General features: G+C 40.9%; 1 protein-coding gene across 3 annotated transcripts in view; it reads left to right on the top strand.

Moving 5' to 3' along the window:
* The window catches only part of PDE3A (phosphodiesterase 3A), a 218,173-nt gene that overhangs the window by 169,856 nt on the left and 29,147 nt on the right, over nt 1-19,170 (top strand). For all 3 annotated transcript variants that reach the window (XM_023919037.2, XM_086885495.1, XM_023919036.2), the window contains 3 exons: nt 12,407-12,667; nt 14,883-15,037; nt 18,288-18,403. In XM_023919037.2, the coding sequence (XP_023774805.2) occupies nt 12,407-12,667; nt 14,883-15,037; nt 18,288-18,403 (532 nt within the window). The remainder of the gene's footprint in view (nt 1-12,406; nt 12,668-14,882; nt 15,038-18,287; nt 18,404-19,170) is intronic.

Raw genomic sequence — 19,170 nt, 5'->3', positions numbered from 1 at the left:
CCCAGCTGCAGTAATTTTTTGCTGTTTGTACAAGATTTGCAAGATCGTTGGAAAGAATTTGAGCAGTAAGAGATTACTGGGCTAACATATAAAAAACATGGATTAAGATCTTTTTTCCTCCCAAATCGATGATGGCATTTCATGGGCACAGCAGAGCTACAGTGCTGATTTGAAGGAAGAGTAGTGCCATCTGGTGATCCCTGAGCAAGGCTTTTCTGCACCTAAAGCTTCAGGATCATAATGCCCTGTGTGAAAAGTTCTGCTCAGCTGAGCCATGGCTGTTGCCTTACACCCTCTCCTGAAGCACTGACTCCCTTGGGGCGGTCACCTGGCACAAGGTGTCCTGGGTGGTGGGCTCATTTACAGAAACATTTGTGCTCTAGCCTGGAATAGGTGTTCAGACTAGGTCTTGTGTCATTTTCTCGCTCCCTTCCCCTTTTCCTGGTCTGCTTTTCACTTGTGCAGCTGGATGTCCTCATACCACTGCTGTCTGACCCTGTCTCCTGCTCTTTCACCTTCTGCTGTGCTGCTGACCCTGTCAGGCGCTGGTGGGCAGGCAGTAACCCTCAGAGAGAGGAGTGACATTTTGGGCTCCCCTCATCCATCCCCTGGGAGCTCCCAGCCAGCCTGGCTGGGTTTCTGAGCGAGGCTGTGGCTCATTTCCAGCACAAGACCTGCTCTCTGATCTCCTCTCTGGTTATGTCCTCGTCAGTAAGGAAGGGCTGGCGTGCAGATCATCACCAGTGCTGCTGCTGCCCGAGGGGAAACAGAGTTCAGCCTGATGCTCTGGAGCCATGTGGGGTTTTCTGTGGCTGTCAGCTTGGTACAAGGAGAAAAGGTTGTGCTATGTTAAAGGTGGAGTGATAAATTGTTTACACAGAGCTAAATGAACACCATTTTACAAGCAGAAATAGTCACTGTGTGTGGTTAGGAGTCTGCCCATGGACAGGTTTTATTTAAAACAATTTATTTTGTGTGCTTTATGGAGTGTCCTTTGGCTGGTTTGCATTTAGGCTGGTCACATAAGCAAGCCCTTAAAGCAGACCCTAAATTTTGCATAGGGTCAGAACACGGTTTTATCTTGTTTGACAGGTTTCAAAATACAACCAAACCCACACAAATCAGGTTTCAGAGTTGAATGTGAAGTCCTATTTGTAACTTGTCTGGTTTTTTTTTAGGTAGCAAGGGCCTATACAGTTGGCTTTATACACAAAACATTAAATAGTCTTTAGAGACTTTGGAGACAGTTTTTGATTTGCACCTCTGTTTAAAAAAAGTCAACTAAATGTTAATTCATTTATTTCCAATTAACTCCTCTTCCCTTATTTAAACTGAGCTATTAAGATGTGTGTGAGGTGCATAACTGTGGCTCTGTATAGAATTAGATAATTATATAGTTAGTTATGACTTAAAGGCATGTTTATACCATGCCAGAAAAATGCCATCCTAATTGAAGGCATTTTCCTAAAAGGCAGAACAAAGTGGGACCTCATCACGTTGCCTTCTTGTGCCACCTTGATTTTATTGATAGGCAATCAAACACGTTTCTTTGATCTGTCAGCAAAAAATAAAAGGGCAAGTGGATAAAAGTGTTGTGCATAACTAATTTGGTTGGGTATTTCATTTTGCTGTAGCATAAATACAGAATACTTCAGCTTTACTCTCCACGGTAGTTGTAGCTTGCATTAAAAGAGGAAATGGATACAAATAAATTTTTACTTAGATTAAGGGTAGTCTTCAGATTCCTGGCAAAATGCCAACCTGTTGCACAGTGAGCATTATTGATATGCATTTTCTGCTCTGTGTTAGCTAGAAATGACAGTAATTAAAAGAACAAATCATTTCAGTGAAGTGATTCTTCTTTCTAGAGTAGGTTGCTTCCTAGTCTTGTTGCCAAAAGTCTCTCAAATGCATTAGAAGAGAGTGTACAGAGAGAATTGATCAGCAATTTTTGTTTTCTTTTTTTTTTTACTTTAATGGGATAAATAGGATATCTGCAGCCACTTGTAACACTCAGATGGAAGCAGTCAGAAAGATAACAGAGAATTAGGAAGACAGAATCCATATGCTTCATCAGCTGATCAGTCAGAGCACCGTATGGCAAACAATTTAGCTTGTGGTCTGCTTCAATTTGTTAACAAATATGTTTACATAAAGCATTGTGATGAGAGATGTGACTGTTCACCAAGGTCAGGGGTATGAAGTGTTCTCTTGTGATTAAACTGGTCTTTTATCTCTGTCGTTAAACTGAATTTGGGAGAGATCTTTTGCTTTAATACCCTGCCTTAGGTCACAGGTGTTAACAAACCTGAATATTGAAGTCAGCTCTGGAGTCCAATCCATTATGGATCCCATTTAATTCAACTATGAGCCTCTGACCACAACAGACACACTAAGCCTCTACAGAAGTCTAATGCCAAAAACAAAGTAAATGTGAGCACCAGGCTGTTCTTCACAAAGAGAAGCCACAACCTGTTTGAAAAAAAACAACTGAGGAACTTAATTTCATCATTTTCTAACTAAAGATTTAAGTTTTGAGAAGTTGATGCGATTTCTTGTTCCTACCTTTTAGTGAAACTGTTCTAAAATTGCTGAAGCAAAGCAAAAATAAGCCCTTTCTGTCACCAGAAATTCCAGAACCAATCACTTTTCTGTCAGTACAAAATAATTTTTGTGTTTGCCCGAAGTTGTCAATGCACTCTGAATCCTTGAGGTGCCTAGTTGGAGCTGCTGTTTCCCATTTGTGAGGACACCACACTGTTCTCTGTGTAAGGGAGCTCTGTGGCAAAATCATGTGATTATAAATCTCGTCAGCAAATAGCTCAATACTGTGTGCACCAATTAGCAGATCAGTTCTGAGCTAAAATATCAAGTCTCTGTGTTGATGTGTCTTCCAAAGTCTTTGATTTTAGATGGTAAAACAGATTTGTATGTTGATACTTCTTTTCTGTACCTCCTTTTAAAAATTCAGGCAAGACTTTTAACCTGTTTATTGGGACCTATGCAGACTACCTAATTAGTACTAATAAGTGCTTCTATTGCACTTACTGGTGCATCATCACTGATTTATTACTGGAGTAGATTCAGATGAACCTCTGAAGTCCAGTTTCACAAGGATATTTAACATTTTCAAAAACCCATGTGCAACCAGCAGTTGATTTTTCTTCTCTTAATGTCCACATCTGATCAGAAAAGATAACTCACAGTGGAGACAGAAATCATTATCTAGTGTGGTTCCCAGCATAAGCCCAGTGCTTCATGATCTGTGTCTGTTTTTTTGGTCTCTATGGTTCTGTTGTCTTTTGTAAATATGAGTAGCTGGTGCTGTTATATTTAGCTGTGAATTTGAATCCAAGCTTTCCAAAAACACAGAAGTGTTTGGCCCTGATAAAATAGTGCAGACCCTGAGCCAGAAAGTCAGAGTTCAGTAGGGTGAGATACTAATGATGCAGAAGTACAGATTGGGTCTATCTCTAATTAGAACTGAGAAGCAGACAGGATGTCATAATTAGCAATATTACATGCATTTTACATTTTTCTTTTCCTTTAGTGCAAGCCTCTGCTTTTTCTAAAGTGCACAGCTCACAGCCTAAAAGACACAAGTTGAAAGTAAGACATTCCTTAGATTAAAAGTGTGCACAAGAAAAATCAGTCACCAGCTGCATGGAAGAATTTGTAGACTGCTGAAATGACTTAGAAAATCCCCCAGCCTTTAGTGTCCAGTGTGTAGATTAAAGGCCAGAACAGCAGTGGCTGAAAATGGCCATCTGATTCAGGCATTGACCTGTGGTTATCAGCTGTGTACCTTCTATCTCAGCAGGCAAATTTTAATTTTTTTTTTTATTTTTTCTTTTTTTTATTTGTGACAGCAAAGGCAAAATAGGCCCACAGTATAAACTAACCTAGTGTGTTTTTAAGTTGGTCCTTGCAGGTCAAGGATGAAGTAGGTTGAAAGCAGTCCTCAGGGCTTGCCAGTCTGTCAGTTTATATTGGTGGTAAGTGAAAAAGAATATTTTAATATCATAGCAGGCACGTAGAGGATAGTGGTTTATATTTCTTGCATATGAATTACTGTTTCTGTTCTGATCTTCACTGAAGAGTCTGCCAGTAAATAATCTAGGAGAGGTGGGGGATTTTCACATCTAGTGCATGCTTAGTGTGACTTTTGCAGGTTGTGGCTTTAGATGTTAGTACCTTGTACTTTAGAAAAATAATAGCTCTGCAGCAGCTATGATGATGGATTTGGGGGCTGCAAGTCCCTAGGGCTATGGTTGGGGTTTTTGAATGAGTCATAATATAAGAATCCAAAGCCAAGTGTTACAGAAAAATGATTAATTCTTTTCACAGAGGAGTTCATTAGTGACATAAAGTCATGAGAGAGAGGAGGAGGCATCTGTAGCACTCAATGGCTATTAACTGGTATTAGTGTGAGTGCTTGAAATCAGAACTGAAGTAATGCACCCCACAAGGTCTGATGGAGAAGAAAAAAAAGTTGAAATTGGACTAATTTGTCTGCAGTGAGGCTCTCACTGGAGTCTGATGGGCAGAGGATTTATCATTTTCAAAAGGTGCAGAATATCACTGCTTGCCTTTGGCTTCAGGGTAAACCTGTCCTTAAAAAGGACCACTAAATATTGCTGGTGTTCATGGTCACTGGAGAATTTCATGGGATCCTTCTGCTCTGATGCTACTGCATATGGAAAAAATGGCCCAAGATATACATCTGGCTCCTGCTGTCACTTCCAAATCCCTGAATCTACTCCAGACTGAGCATTGAAAGCTCTTTATCTACAGCTTCACTGATGATCACTTCCTAGTTTCTAATTTTTTTCTTATTCTGGTTTTCAACACTCATTCTTAAAACCTTACCAGGTTTTATTTTTTTTTTTTTTTTCAGTTTATTCTCCTATGGCAACTCCTTTTCAGTAATTGAAAATATACTTGACACTCTGTGTAGCAACTCTTTGCTCTACCCCCCCAATCTTTTGTCTTCATTTAGAGGCTGTATTTATTTGCAATATGTCTTTAATGATACTTGATGACTCTTTTCTGCTGTTCAACAGCTCTTAGTGAAGGGCTGAGATGGATGTGAATCCTTAGCTGGGTTTATTTTCATACATATTTCTGCAGTTTGCTCCTAATTGTGATATCTCTTCTCAAGTTTCATCCCAAAAGAGCCTGAAGTACTCTGAAAGGGAGAAAATGTGGCAGTATGTGGCTCCTTTGGCTTTGCTCTGGTGTAACTGAGACTGTCAAGTTGAAAATGTGGGAGGATTAGTTAGTACACAGAAGGCAGAATGGTGATTATTGCTTTCAGTGGATTTTCTTTTTAACTCATGCTGTGTATTTGGCTGCTCTGTTTTAGTTCACCGTAAAATTAAAATAGCTTTCCGTGCTAAGCAGGCAGCTGGGATGTCAGAGCTGTAAATTCAAATGGGTAAGGTCCCCAGGTATTAATAAATGGCTTATCTTCCACTGTGTGTGCACCCAGCACCACACTCCTGCTGTGTCCCAGCTTGTGTTACTGCAGCTCAAGTTGAGGCTGAAGACAGCTGTCACTGTTTGCTTCGTATGAACACAAACTATCAGCTTCAAGCTACCAATTTGTGACCATCTGATGCACAAATTGGAGAACAATAATGTAAGACAATTGAGGACAGCCTCTGAAGTACAGAATTGTTTTCCTCAGTCTGTGTTACTCAAAGCAGATTTGAGCCCCATTTAGAATTTAATTTTTCCCATCTGCTGTGCTTTAATTAAAAGCAATAATTTTTAAAGTTCCTAGTTTAGTTGTAGTGGTGTCTACTTTTTAAGTAATCAGCCCTGACTGTGACTGACTCTGTGATCTGCTCTACATCACCAAGCAGCTCTTTGGGCTGGATAGTCATGATAGTTTAATGGTTTTAGGCAGCCAAACAGCATGGAAAGTCCCTAGGAGCTGGGTGACTGAGTCCCCAGGGCTCTGCTGAGAACATCAAATACCAGCGTCAGAGTTTCCACGAGGTTTGCAAGCTGTGACCAGCGGCTCTCAGCCAGGAAGTTCAGCCTGTGCTCTCCAGGAGCTGCTTTCCCTGGATCCTCCCCATGGCATGCCTCGTGCAGAAGGTCATCCCAGCTGTCTGAGTGTCTTCACTGGAGCTGGGATTTCCCAAGGAGCCCACGTCTATGGCTGATTGCAGCTTGCCCCTTGCCATGCTGTGCCACCCACCACACTCTCTGAGACAACCCTCTTCCCCTTTTCCCTGTGCCTTCCAGGCTTTCCAGCTGTGCTCTACTGTGGCAGGAGGAAATGTGGAAAATTAAGTACTACTTTATGTCAGAATTAGTTCATTTGAGGTCCTTGCTGTCAGCTATAAATGACAGGGATTTAATTATGTTGCATTGGATTGTGTCCAGTCCACACGGGTTCAGACTTTCCTAGTCTGTAGGTCTTGAATCTTAACAAATCCAGTCCTCCCACTCCTTGAGATTTTTTCTGCATCTACCTTTTTATTGTTGCCTGGTTGCTAGTGACCACAAGGATATTTGCATTTGGCTTCTGTAACAAACATGGAAAAGCCTGCTAGGTGGCTGGAAAGCAAGAACTGATGGTCTCCCTTGAAAGTTGCAGATGGCACCAAAACTGCATAACAGCTCAGATGTGCTCTCTGGTCCTTAAATGTGATCCTTTGCCCTTTGGAATCCTGTGCACAGCACACGTGGAGTGTGTGGAGGTGAGCACACTTAGGGCAGCTCCGTGGCAGGTTTCTGACAACCCATAGAGGCCATGCAGGGCTAGCTTTGGTTTCATTTTTCCCCTTCACAAGCCCCCTTTGGACTTCACAACCAAATCTGGACACATCAGGGCAGGGAAAGCAGAAGGCCTTACTGCACCTTCAGTGCCTGCTGCAGATTAAGTGGTACCAGTTTACAAAGAGTTTTCAGGATGGATAAAAGACTCCAACAGTTTTTGTAAATGTCTGAGCAATTTTTTTTCAAACACTGAAATAATTCACCCCAGACAAATACCTGGCAGTATATGTTTCAGTCTGAGCTCTTTGGCTGACAAAGCTGTCACGAAGTGGAAGATCCTGTAATGGAAGAAAGTTAGTCAGCTGTAACAAGGAGCTTTGTGAGTGGTGTCACCCAAGGTAGAGGTGCAGGATGTGGGGATTGCAGCTGCCTCCCCTGACAAAGGGTGCTGTAGACAGTGGTGCATTCCACAGATTTTATAAGGGGGAAAAAAAGTATTTCCTTCTCAAACCAGTGCCTCTTTCTTAAAGGATGGTGGTGCTGTCATCCTGGTTTTCTAAAGAAAGTAGTCTCACATGGTCATGCTCCTCTGTGACAGTTTCAAACAAATGTGGCAGATGGAAGGAAGTTTCAGAGATTATTATCTTCCTAGAAATTTTATGATAGCCAGTGGTGGGATACAGGAGGAAGGTCCAAATCAGTGGCCTTGCCTGGTAGTAGAAAATTGGTAGTTCAATATACTGTGAGATTACAGAGCCAGCCCTGTGTGAGGCTGCTCACCCATGCACACTGAGGGAAGGAGTCATTGCAATACAGTGAGGGGATAAAAAGTGCAATTCTTTAGTGAGACCCATTTAGTTAGATACTGTGTTTGCAGAGCTACTTTGAAAGGCTTTCTGTGGCTGCTCTGTGATCCTTGACCTCTGGCATCTTTCTGGCATGTGCTCATGCTACAGACACACTTCATGTGGCAGTCATGACATTTTCTGCTCTGCAGATCAGAGTTCAATGAAATTGTTATCAGGTAGGTCTGCTTTGCTGTGATGCTGCCATCCCAAGCATCTTGGAACCAGGATTAAAACTCAAATCATTATGGCTCAAGCAAAATTTAGAGTTTCTTTCATTGTAGACTCATCTTTTGTGCCTGTGTCTGGTTTAAGGCTGTGTGGCTCTGGGTGCTTTAAAGACTCAATAGCAAAGTCAGTGACTACACAGATGCCTTGGAAAGGTTTTCTTTGATCAGTGTGATGAGACAACAGGAAGATGCTATTTTCAGCCCTACCAAAGAGTGTGCCTTGCAGAGCCTGTTGACCTCCAGAGAGCAGTGGGAATGCTGTGCTTCATTAAGCTGGAGAAAAGATTCTCATAAACATCTTCTTTGCTCAAAAGAGAAGAGAAAATCTGAAATCTTATGTTAGTACAAAATAAAAGAGAAATAAAACCACTCTGGTTCTAGAGTTTTAAATAGAGAAAAGTGAAATGTGAAAGAATTGCATGCAGGCTTTTTTCCTTAGTCATTCAGTGGAAGGTGGAGTAGTTAAGCCTGTGGCGCCTTTAAAATGATTCATTATTTCCATAGAAGCCAATTGATGTTTATCCTTCAAATTGCTCTGTGGACATTAAAATAATGGAGAATTATATTTGCTTTTAATTTTGTTTCCAGACAGCTTGGCCTGAACATTTATGATGTGACTTGGAAACCATATCAAATTGTGATTTATAGTTGCTTGTAATTGTGTGAAGATTGAAGATACTCTGGATGTTGCTTTTCTTTTCTTTTCTTTCTTTTTTTTTCTCCTTGCCTCCCCCATTATTTTGCTTACAGAGTGTTCTTGAGTGTAACGTGGTGAAAGGCAAGCATCTCTGCCCTCATTGCTTTTCCTTGTACAAGCCACAGCAAATGAAGATTTTATTTCTCCCTAACATGAGGCTGTGTGAAATGAATTGTGGTTTGTATTTGATAATTGGTTTGGGCTTTTATTCCTTGCTTGAGTTTTGACTGGTTTTGTGTTGTTACAATAATCACCCTTTCTGTGGGGTGGGGAGAGTGGTGTTTTTTAGTTAAGCTGGATGAGAATCATATGCAAAACGTGAATGGGGAAGGGGAAGGCTTTTATTTGTTGTAAGGCATCTGTTAAGTGTATGGATGTCAAATCTGCTCCACAGGTGAGCCAACAGGAATAATTCATACCTAAATTTATCTATCAGGTCTTATGGCTAAAGGAATTTGTTATTCCTATTTTCCTAAATTCATTTTTCCTGCACAATTTTATCCACTTTTTCTTCCAACTGAGTAAAAAGCTATTCTTAGAGTTTTATGCATAATTTAACAAAAGAAAACAAAGGGGATATTGTGAACTGTAATAGAAAGGCCCAGTGAAGGTTAAGTAAATTTTGAAAACTTCTCTAGTCATGTTGCAGGCTCCAAAAGAAATGATTCAAACCTAAAAATTCTAAATTATTATTAAAATTAAAATACTGTTTTCATATTGAATATAAACAGTTGTTTCCCTGACAAAAATCATCTGTGTGATACTGGGGCATGCTACTTTCGTGGTTTGGTCCTGCACATGCAGCAGTATGTTTTAGGGTTTTTGGTTCTTTTTATTTCTGTACATAAAAGGAAGCCTCCAAACACACAGAAAGTGCATTTGGGCCCACTTAGGAATTCCAGATGGCACTGTGGCCTAAACCAGCTGCTTTTCAGCATGTAAGGAATTAATTTTTCTTATCTTAGTTAAAAATGAGCCTGTTTAGTTTTGCTTTTGTTCCCAGCCTGTTTGCTTTCGCATTCTCATGCCCCAGAGCATTTCAGTTTTAGTCACTGCATGACATTGCTGAAATCAGGGCTGGAATGAAGTCACAAAATGAACAGCAAGCCAGTCTTATCCAAAATTTATGGGAGGGAACTGCATTCACAATTATTGGCATAGATGAGTAAACGGACACTGACCATTGTGAAATTAAGTTCACCTTATCTTAGCTCCTTGTTGTTTTGTTTTGTTTTATCAAATCAGTTGTTGGTTAGTTGTTGATTGCAAATGTAGTTCATGCCACTATTCCCAAGCATCCGGCCTTGGAGCTTCAATGAGTAAAGTGGTTTGGAAAGAATCCAAATCAGTTCATGCAGAGCCTGTGCACATTAGTAGAAAACAACTTACAGAGACTGAGCATGGATTTTGTATGAACTTTTACCCTAAAAGAAGACTCCCTGCATATATACCTGTGTGCATGTGTGTCTATGTGCATATACAGAATACATATACATCTATGGGATTACATTAATCTCAATTTTTCACCGGTTTACTCTCTTGCTTTCACATCATCATAGTGATTTGCACTATGCAAACCTATGCACAGGTTTCCTTGCCCTTCAGGGAAACACATTATTTACTTTCTGAATAATGGTCTGCAAAGCATATGCAGTTTTCTATTGTTTTTCAGTAAAGACTCTGAAAAGTAAAATATTTTTAAATGCTCTCATGCACTCAATTTGTAGTAACTTTCAGAAAATAATAATTTAAATACCTGTAATTTGCCTAGTCTGAGTAGTCTGATCCTGCCCTAAATTGTCCCTGAGATAGATGAATTCATACTTCTTCATACTTTTTGACTCACATAACTGAGCCTGGCATTTGATTGGGATAAATCTGCCAGGTCTCAGAGTTAAGGCAGGGGTCACCAGCACACATGACAACAAAGGGAGCTGGAGGCCTGTGGCAGAAATCTGCCATGGAGGAGGGATCTCTGTCTCTCTCCACTTGGTGCTAATCCTGGAGAACAACGCTGTCTGCTTTGCAAAATCTCTGTACTGCTCTTCAGAATCTCTGCTTATTGCCTGCTGAGTCAGACTTGTTTACTTCATGGAAGCATTAATCTCTGTCTCTAATTGGTGGTCAACAACTCCAGGCTCCAGGCTTAATAGAATTTCAAACTGTAGATGACACAATTTTGCTGAAAATATGAGGCTTCTATCGCATTTTGAGTGACGCATTCTGCCTCACCCCCCTTTGATCTGTTTGCCATGGCTGAGGTTAAGATAGATAATTAATTACTCCCATCCCAAGCCTTGCCCTTTAATTTAAGAATTTTCTTTAGCATCTGCCAGAATCTTCTGCATGCACTCCTGAGACATTAAGCAATGAAGGATCCATTAAGTTAAATTCAGGCATTAATTTTTTTCAGGAGGATGAAATAGCACTCCAGTAGAGCAAGAAGTTTCTGGTTTGTTATTTCACAGCATGGGAAAGAAATGTGGGAAGAGGCTGGTTTTCTGGCTGCAGGAGAGGATGGTGAGTGAGGAAGCCTGTCTTCTGGTCCTGCAGCTTACCTCAGTCTTAGCAAGAAGTAGGACACGAGGAAGGAATCAGTGGAGTGAAACATCTATTTGCCAAGGGCCTGATGTTATGCAACTGGGTAGACAGAGGGAAGAGGTTTAGCTATACTTAACTAATATATCACTTTCCTCAAAAGTACTTTTTTATTGCCTGTAAAGCCTTTTCTGAGAACAAAGCAGTGTCAAGTTGTGTTCCTTGTGTTTTGAGGTCCATGAACGCTGTCACTGATGAGTCATTCCTGGCTGGGGCTTTAATCACTCTCCTTCTAAGTCTGACCAACTCTCCATGCCCTTTGCTTGCAACTCCAAGTAACTTGTGTGCTCTTTTCACAGACATAGCTTCCCCATTTAGCAAACTATGTCTTTTAGCTTTTTCTAAGAAATACATGAAAGCAAATCAGTACGAAATCTGCTGCAATGGTCTCTCTGGGAAACTGCACGTACACCTACTAAGTTCCAAACAGTAGCAGCAGGACTGAGCTGATGTGTCAGAGAAGCAACAAAGGGAAAGTGGTCACTCTTGGAGTGCCTTGAATTAGCAGCTCCATGCAGAATTTATGGTGGGTTTTAGTGCACCACCAAGTGAGGCTGAAATGTCACTTCTGCATTGAAATTCCGTATGCCTCCTGCCTTTTTAGGTGTTCTATTTCTGTGTGCATCCAAGTCTCTCTGTTCTTTACTAGAGTTGAAAGATGCTCACTCCTTTGCAATTGTGTTATATAGCTGTCAATTCACAGACTTGAAAACTTTAATGTTTAAAAAATCCACTTTTTCCTCCATTTCAGTTTTGGTATAGCTGCCCAATATGCAATTGCTTGGAGAAGAATGTTGTTGCTGCCATAGCAGAATACTGCAGTTTAGTTGCACAGAGATATTTTACAAATTTCAGTATATGCTTGGGGTTAATTTCATTCATCTAGGCATAAGCACTAAAGATTAGTTGTTCTAGATTTGTTGTCCTGTAGTTAGTATTCAGGTATCTCTCAACAGAGTCTCCTCCCATTCTAAATCATGTCTCCAAAATTATTTGTGCAAACATGCCCTGGCTATTGACCATGTCTCCATAGGGAGCCTGAACAATTCATTCAGATGGGTTAAGTCAGGTGCAGATGGTGAAAGCTGTGAAATCAGATATGATGGAATTCCAAAGTCTTTGCAGACTGTTGATCCATCTATTCAGCATTGTACTCTGTATTTTAAGAATTATTTCATGTTATTATTTTTCCACCTGCAACCGTTTTAACTCTCTTCTCTGTGAAGAGTGTTCACCACAGCTTGAGGTAGTGCCCAGGCTGTTCACTTCAGTTGTCTTACATGGATTATTTCTCTCTTCTTTAGTCTTCAGGCACCAGTATCACCGTGGATATCGCTGTCATGGGAGAAGCACACGGGCTCATCACAGACCTTCTGGCCGATCCTTCGCTGCCCCCCAATGTGTGCACATCGCTGAGAACAGTCAGCAACCTGCTCAATACACAGCTAACCTTCCAGGCCATCCACAAGCCAAGGGTGAATCCCATGGTGTCCTTCAGTGAGAACTACACCTGCTCGGACTCGGAGGAGTGTCCGGAGAAAGGAGAGAAATTGGCTATTCCCAAGGTGAGTACCAGAGCCTGGCTGTCCCTAAAGGGACATCGTGGGGCTGTCAGGCTGGGATTTTTGTAGGAATTTGTATCAATTGCCATCTCCTCTTCCTTCCCTTAATCAGAAGGGTGAAACCTACAGAAGTCAATGAAGAAGGTCAGTTGATGACCTTCATGTGCTTTGGATGAAGTCTGAACTGTTGTATACCCCACAAAAAAACAGAAATGTCATCACAGTCATTAGTTTGACAAACACTGTGAGCTCATGGAAGTTGTCTTGAGAAGAAAAAGAAGACAGAACCACAAATATACATATAATACTGCCTTGAAAAATGGCTTTATGAGTGCTCAGGGATCAGAAATAACCAGTGTTAACCACCCACACTTAGAAAGTGAACAGCTAGAAAGAGCACATCAGATTTGAAGTGATTTGAGTTGTAGGTTTGTTGTTAATTAGCTGTCCTGCGTGGCTTGCATTTCATTTCTGAAACTAAACCAAAATGCTTTTGTACTGCAGCCTCCCTTGTAAAATTAAATATAGGCAGAGTACATTGCACAGGCAAATGCTTTTATGTTTTTACAGTTTAAATGGCACAGCCAGTCATTCAGTCCAGCATCTTCAGGCATCTGAATTGCAATGCTCATGATTCTTTTATTATAGTCTAGCATGATGATAATTACCACCCTATTTGCCTGTTTAGCAGTTGTATGGATGAAATGGATGTTCACAGGTTTTTAAGCACATTTTCCAGTTTATTTTAGTGACCATCTCTATAATGGCTGGGCTCTGAGGGGAAGAGTTAAGTGGAAGAGCACTGCTATCACATGAGCACACACAGGGAGCAGATACCAGTTTGCTGTTGCATAATACCTTATGAGGAAAAGAGAAATGAAGGATGAAGAAATGAGTTAATGCTAGAGAGAACTAATTTGATTGAAGAATTCACTGACCTAAATGTACTGTGGTTCATAAAATAAATATTTTGCAGGTCTTGATTTAAAGCATGTAAAAGCAGATTTAGGACCTTCACTTTAAGGATCTGACAGTGAGCATTTTGTGTAAGGAGATAATGTGTTAACATATTTATCTGCAACTCTGAGCTTCAGAACCACAGATGTGTTCCATCTCATATTTCTAAACCCTCTGGCAAAGTCCAAGCTCTCCATTGCAGATATATTTATTTTAGTTCTTAACTATAAACAATTCATGAGAACTTCACAAGAGAAACAACTTAAAAAATTATAGGATATGCAAAAGCAAATCTGGATCCAAAAAAGATCCTGTATTATCTTTGCCTTCAAAAATTTGAAAAAAAACATGTGAATCCTGTTAATTGGAGAAATAGAAGGGTCAGGTGAAAGAAAAGCAGTCAAGAAAAATCTGCTGTAAACAGTGATGCTTTCTCTAAGTTTTTTGAGACATCATATCCCAGAGCATGAAGGTTTTATTTTATTTATTTTATATGTTATCTTTGGGTTGGGTAGATATGGCAGGGAAAAAAGTTGGAGCTCCCCTGCCTTGTTTTTCTTACAGCCTTTCTTGCCTTGAATCTCTGATTCTGAGGATTCATATCAGTTTAAATCACAGAGTAGTTGAGGTTGAAAGTCCATCTGGAGATTGTCTGGTCCAGTTCTATCCCTCAGCTCATTGAGAAGAAAGTTTCTCTAGGCTCAGCCTAGATCAGGTTGTAACTTCTCTGTGTTCTGTCCTCACAGTAAAAAGTATTTTCCTACATTTTAATTTAATTTCTTGTACTTCAGTTCTTGCTCCACTGCCTCTTGTCCTGTCACTGGGCACCCCTGGAAAGAGCCTTCTTCTTTACACCCTCCCTTTAAGTATTTGTGTACACTGGTAAGATCTACCCTGATACTTCTCCTCTTCAGACTGAACAATTCCAACTCCACAGCCTTTCCTTTTATGACAGATGCTTCAGTCACCTTTATGGCCCTGCTAATCTAAATAAGTACCTTTGGCCACATCAGGTGCTGAACATCTGTGGCTCTGGGGCTGTGGACACATACCTTTTTTTAAATTTGAGGTAGTGAGGATGGTCCGGACTCTCCAAGTGTTTAAAGCTGTATCTGAAATGAGTAACACCTGGGAGAACCCAGATTTAAAGTACCTCAGTAGGTATTGTCAGACAGAATGAAGCACATGGAATGGTTTCATTTCTGCATGTGTGGAGGTTTTGTAAGCCTGTACAAACTGTAAGGAACTGATTTCTCCGCAGCGCTTACGGAGAAGTTTGCCTCCAGGACTGCTGAGACGAGTGTCCTCAACTTGGACCACAACAACATCAGCCACAGGACTGCCTACCCTGGAGCCAGCTCCAGTGAGAAGGGATCGCAGTGCCAGCATCAAACCCCACGAATCATCTTCATCCAGGTTACAAATGGCCTCCTCTCACTTTTATGTTTCTCTTTGGGCAGATTTCTTTGGTTCTGTGTGACGATGCCCTGCATTTAAAAATACTGGCTGTGAACTATGTTAGAATTACTTTTTCATCATACTCTAAACTGATTTGCCAAAGAAGCATCATTCCCATTTTTTGGTCAGATTATGCCAAAATTATTCATATTTTTGGGTAGAAAAGTAAATTTAAAAAAAAAAAAATCTCTTTGTGCTAATGAAGTGCAGAACTGCCCAATAAAATTGGAAGAAAGGCAAGATATCTGCTTGAAGTTTCCTTGGTATGCAGGGGTTCCCTGTGTGCTTATTTCCCAGCCAAGAAGAAACTGTAGCAATTAACCCAGCCATTTCTAAGAACACAACTAATGATGTGGTCCTGTCATTGAACCAGTTCCTAAAGCACTTCTCCATCTTCCATTCTTCTCAGGGTCTGATCCCTGAGCTGGTATCATGAAACACATGGTCCTCCCATGAAATGGAGAGTTGTGTCTGCTCAGCTTCTTACAGCCAGCAGACAACTTGTTTGGGGAATTTGCAGAGTTTGCAATAAAAATTGTAATAGCTGCACATCATGTCATTACAGTAGGATTTCCTCCTTTCTGGCTCTGTGAATGCTCTTCTGTTCTAGTCAGAGAGGAGAAGAGCCTTCCAAGAAAGGGTGGAGAGCAGTGAGTTGTGGTACCGTGCTGTGAGAATAAAGTTCAGGTCCCCTCCCCACCTCAGCTATCATCTTGGAGCTGGTGAAATGAAGAAAGAGTGTGGAGGCATGCTTTGTCTTGGGGAAAGGAAGATCAGAGTGAAAGCATTACATTCAAGAAGAGAATTCAGAGCTGTGACATCAGAAGACTCATGGGTTTTTCTGAAATTCAAAATCTGGTGCTGGTAGTGGAGAAGAAGACAGGACCTTGGAAGGCCCAACATAGCCAGTGTTGGCTGTTGGATAGTTTGGGGGAATGCAGCCCCAAAGAGAGCAGTTTTCTTCCAAGGCTGGCCTTTCTTCAGATACCTAAATCTTTCCCATGGCTGAGACTGTCATACAGGGTATGGAGGTGCTCAAGGCAGCCTGCAGAGTACCCTGAAAGTCTCATGCAAGAAAAACACGTGGTTTGCCAAAGTTCCCTTTCTGAGAACTCCCATCTGCTCAGTAAAAGTAAATATAAGGAAGCTGTAACCAAATGCAAACATTCTTCTCTCACAGACCTGCGGTTCCTGGGGTGCATTTGATTTATGCTGTTGGTCCCACTCTCACGTAGTGTGCAAGCATCCTGAGATGGGAATCAGAGGGAGAAGGAGAGCAATTAAATATTATTGTTGGTCCTTTCCTGCGGTTGTTATATAACTCTGCGTGAGGAGCCAGCTAAGCAGGCTATCAATTCTTCCTATGTTTAATGTCTCCAGTTGTATAATTATAGCTTTGTCAAGCCTCCCAGCCTACTGTTTGCACTACTTCTTTCACAGTAGGAGAAACAATGTGTATTCCAGAAAGGGGGAAAATGAATCCTATAAGTCTAGCTTTAAAAATTTTGGCAGACCAAGAGAGATCTGCTTTCATGGAGAATAATTTTGAACTGAAGAGAAAAAAAATATATCTTGGTTATCTGCCACTTCCCCTGTACCAAATTCAGACACTGCTCTGGTCACAAAGAAAAAGAAAAATTTCATAAGTTGAAGGGTAGGAGAGAGGCTGGAATTTCCCTGTGGCAGATTCTGTAGTTACAAAACATGCAACTTGTTCCTCACAATGTGGGACATCTCTTCTGGATTCCTGTAGTCACATATTTGCAAAAATCCCCCGTAACTGTCAGTGTGAGATTAGTAATTCTGTATGCTTCCAACCCCATGTCACTGAATTGGGTAGACAGATAATAGAGCTAATGGAGCTCCCACATTCTTTCCCTCACCCACTTTTATATCGAGTGATTCTCCTGTAGGAACTCAAAGAATGTGCTTCAGAGATTTTTGTTTTGGCTTGGTTCATTGGGGTTATTTTACTGTACAGTGGGCCAGAGTGTTATATTCTTTATGCCAATTAAAAAACAAAGCAAAACCATAAAACAAACAAATTGTTTTCAAAAGAATCTGTATTCTTTCTTCACCTCACTTCATCACAGATTGTAAGAATTTGGGCCCATGAAGAGAACCAGCAAGTATTTTTGTAGGTAGCACTTACTATTCCAAAACAATATGTTTGTAGAGGTAACACAATGTCACATGTTTTTTTTATCTTTCAGAATTTTTTTTATTTTTTTTATTTTCTTCAAGTTTATTTTTTTCAAGCTCAGCTGGAGCTATGCTGCTTTAAAAGTCTGTCTGCAGCCATGAGTGTCACCTCATCACTTGGATGTGAGGCTGTGAGGAGGAATGTGGAGCCTGGGATGCCCAGCAGACCTGTCCAGAGAGCTCACAAGCATTGATAAGAGCCAGTGTTGCATCCTTGCAAGAAGCTGAAATTTGGTGCCATTCAGGAAAATTATTATAAATACAGTTTTCCTGCTGTACAGAAGATTTTGGTCTCTTCTGACATACAATTGCAGCCTAAAGGCTACAAACATAAACCCATGCAGCTGTAGGGGGTTAACATTTGTTCCCCTCATACATGGACACATGCACCTGGATTCCTTCAGCACTATTCTCTTCCACCAGTGTCTCCAGGGTCTGAGAAAGGGATTTTTTGGGTGATGCAGCAGGCATTTCACCTAGTTAGGGCATGAAGGGATATACCACTAACCACAGCCATGCAGGGTGCTCCCAGTCCTCCCCAGCCTCCTGAGGAGTTCCTCCAGTGCCCCAAGGGTTGTTGTGAATCTGCTGTGGCACCAGCAGCAGAGGACACTGGTTTTCCAGTCCTTCTGAGAATTTGTGTCACTTCTGGCTCTTTTAAGGAGTTGTTAAAATAGAACATATTTTTAACTTATTTCAAGTCAACTTTTGAGCCTCTTTATACTGTCAGAACAAGACAATTAAGGCATCTTTGTATAAAGAAGGCAAGTAGGCCCCAACACTGAGGGAAGCCCAGCTTTGGACTGTCTGCATTGTAAATATTTTTGCTGAACATGGTACTGAGTGCCTCACAAGCACCAGTTCAGCCAACCCATAGATGTTGTTTCCCTCACCAGATTTTGGGCTACCTCAGTATCACATACTTCTTGTGATCTAACTTCCTAAGATCTGCCAGTGAAGCTTTTTCCTGTGCTGAGTGTTGCTTGTTTGTGCTCTGGTTTCGCAGCTCTGACTCCTGGAACAGCTCCATTCTGATGACAATCACAAAGAGCAGGTCCTTCTCCACCTCCTACGCCGTGTCCTCTACCAACCACCTGAATGCCAAAAGGCAGAGCCGGCAAGGTGAGTGGGCATCCCAAGCTCTGTCTGCTCCCTGTGACTGCTGCATCTGCTTTTGTTCTCTGTCCAACCTGCTGCTTTTATCATTTTTCTATCAATGTAATATAGTTATTTCTTTGATTTAAAAAAACAAACCCAACAAAGTTGCTTAAAGTACTATAGATTGTAGTTGTGCCCTTTGTGAATGTTTTGACCCTTTTGGTTTATAGAAGTTGGTCATGACACGATGCAGCAAGTGAAATACTAAATTGTGATTTATATCTTTGTAATTCCCTTGGCTCTAGCAGGGGATTTGCATAACATCTGTGACATTAGCTGTCTGTGCATATTGGAGATTTCCTAAAGCACAACCTATATAAATCCATTTTGAGCTGGAAGCAGCAACTAACTTGTCTTAATGCAAACATATCCAAGGTACAACCTTTGTAACTCAGAGGTCTACTTCTGTATATTCACTGTTGAGAAAATTCAGGTCATTCTTACTGGTTTTTAGAGATAAGGAATATGGGGTTTTTTCACTCAACCTTTTGAGCCTTTAAAAAAGCATCCTGTATTTCTTTCCTGAGAGAAATTAAGAAGGTGACTTTGGAATTGATAATGAAATGTGTAATATGACAGCCTTGAAGCAGCTTTAATCCACAATAATGTGGTTCTCCTCTTCCTGCAAAAGCAGTATACCATGCTCTATACACATGCTTCAACTCACAATTCGAATTTACCACAAGACCCTCCTTTCTCTTACCAGCCTGCTTTTTATCCAAACATAAATA

Source organism: Cyanistes caeruleus, chromosome 4, assembly GCF_971803275.1.
Source record: "Cyanistes caeruleus chromosome 4, bCyaCae1.hap1.1, whole genome shotgun sequence".
Classification (NCBI taxonomy): Eukaryota; Metazoa; Chordata; class Aves; order Passeriformes; family Paridae; genus Cyanistes; species Cyanistes caeruleus.
Note: the sequence above shows the minus strand (reverse complement) of the source record. Positions and strands in the feature narration are given on the sequence as shown.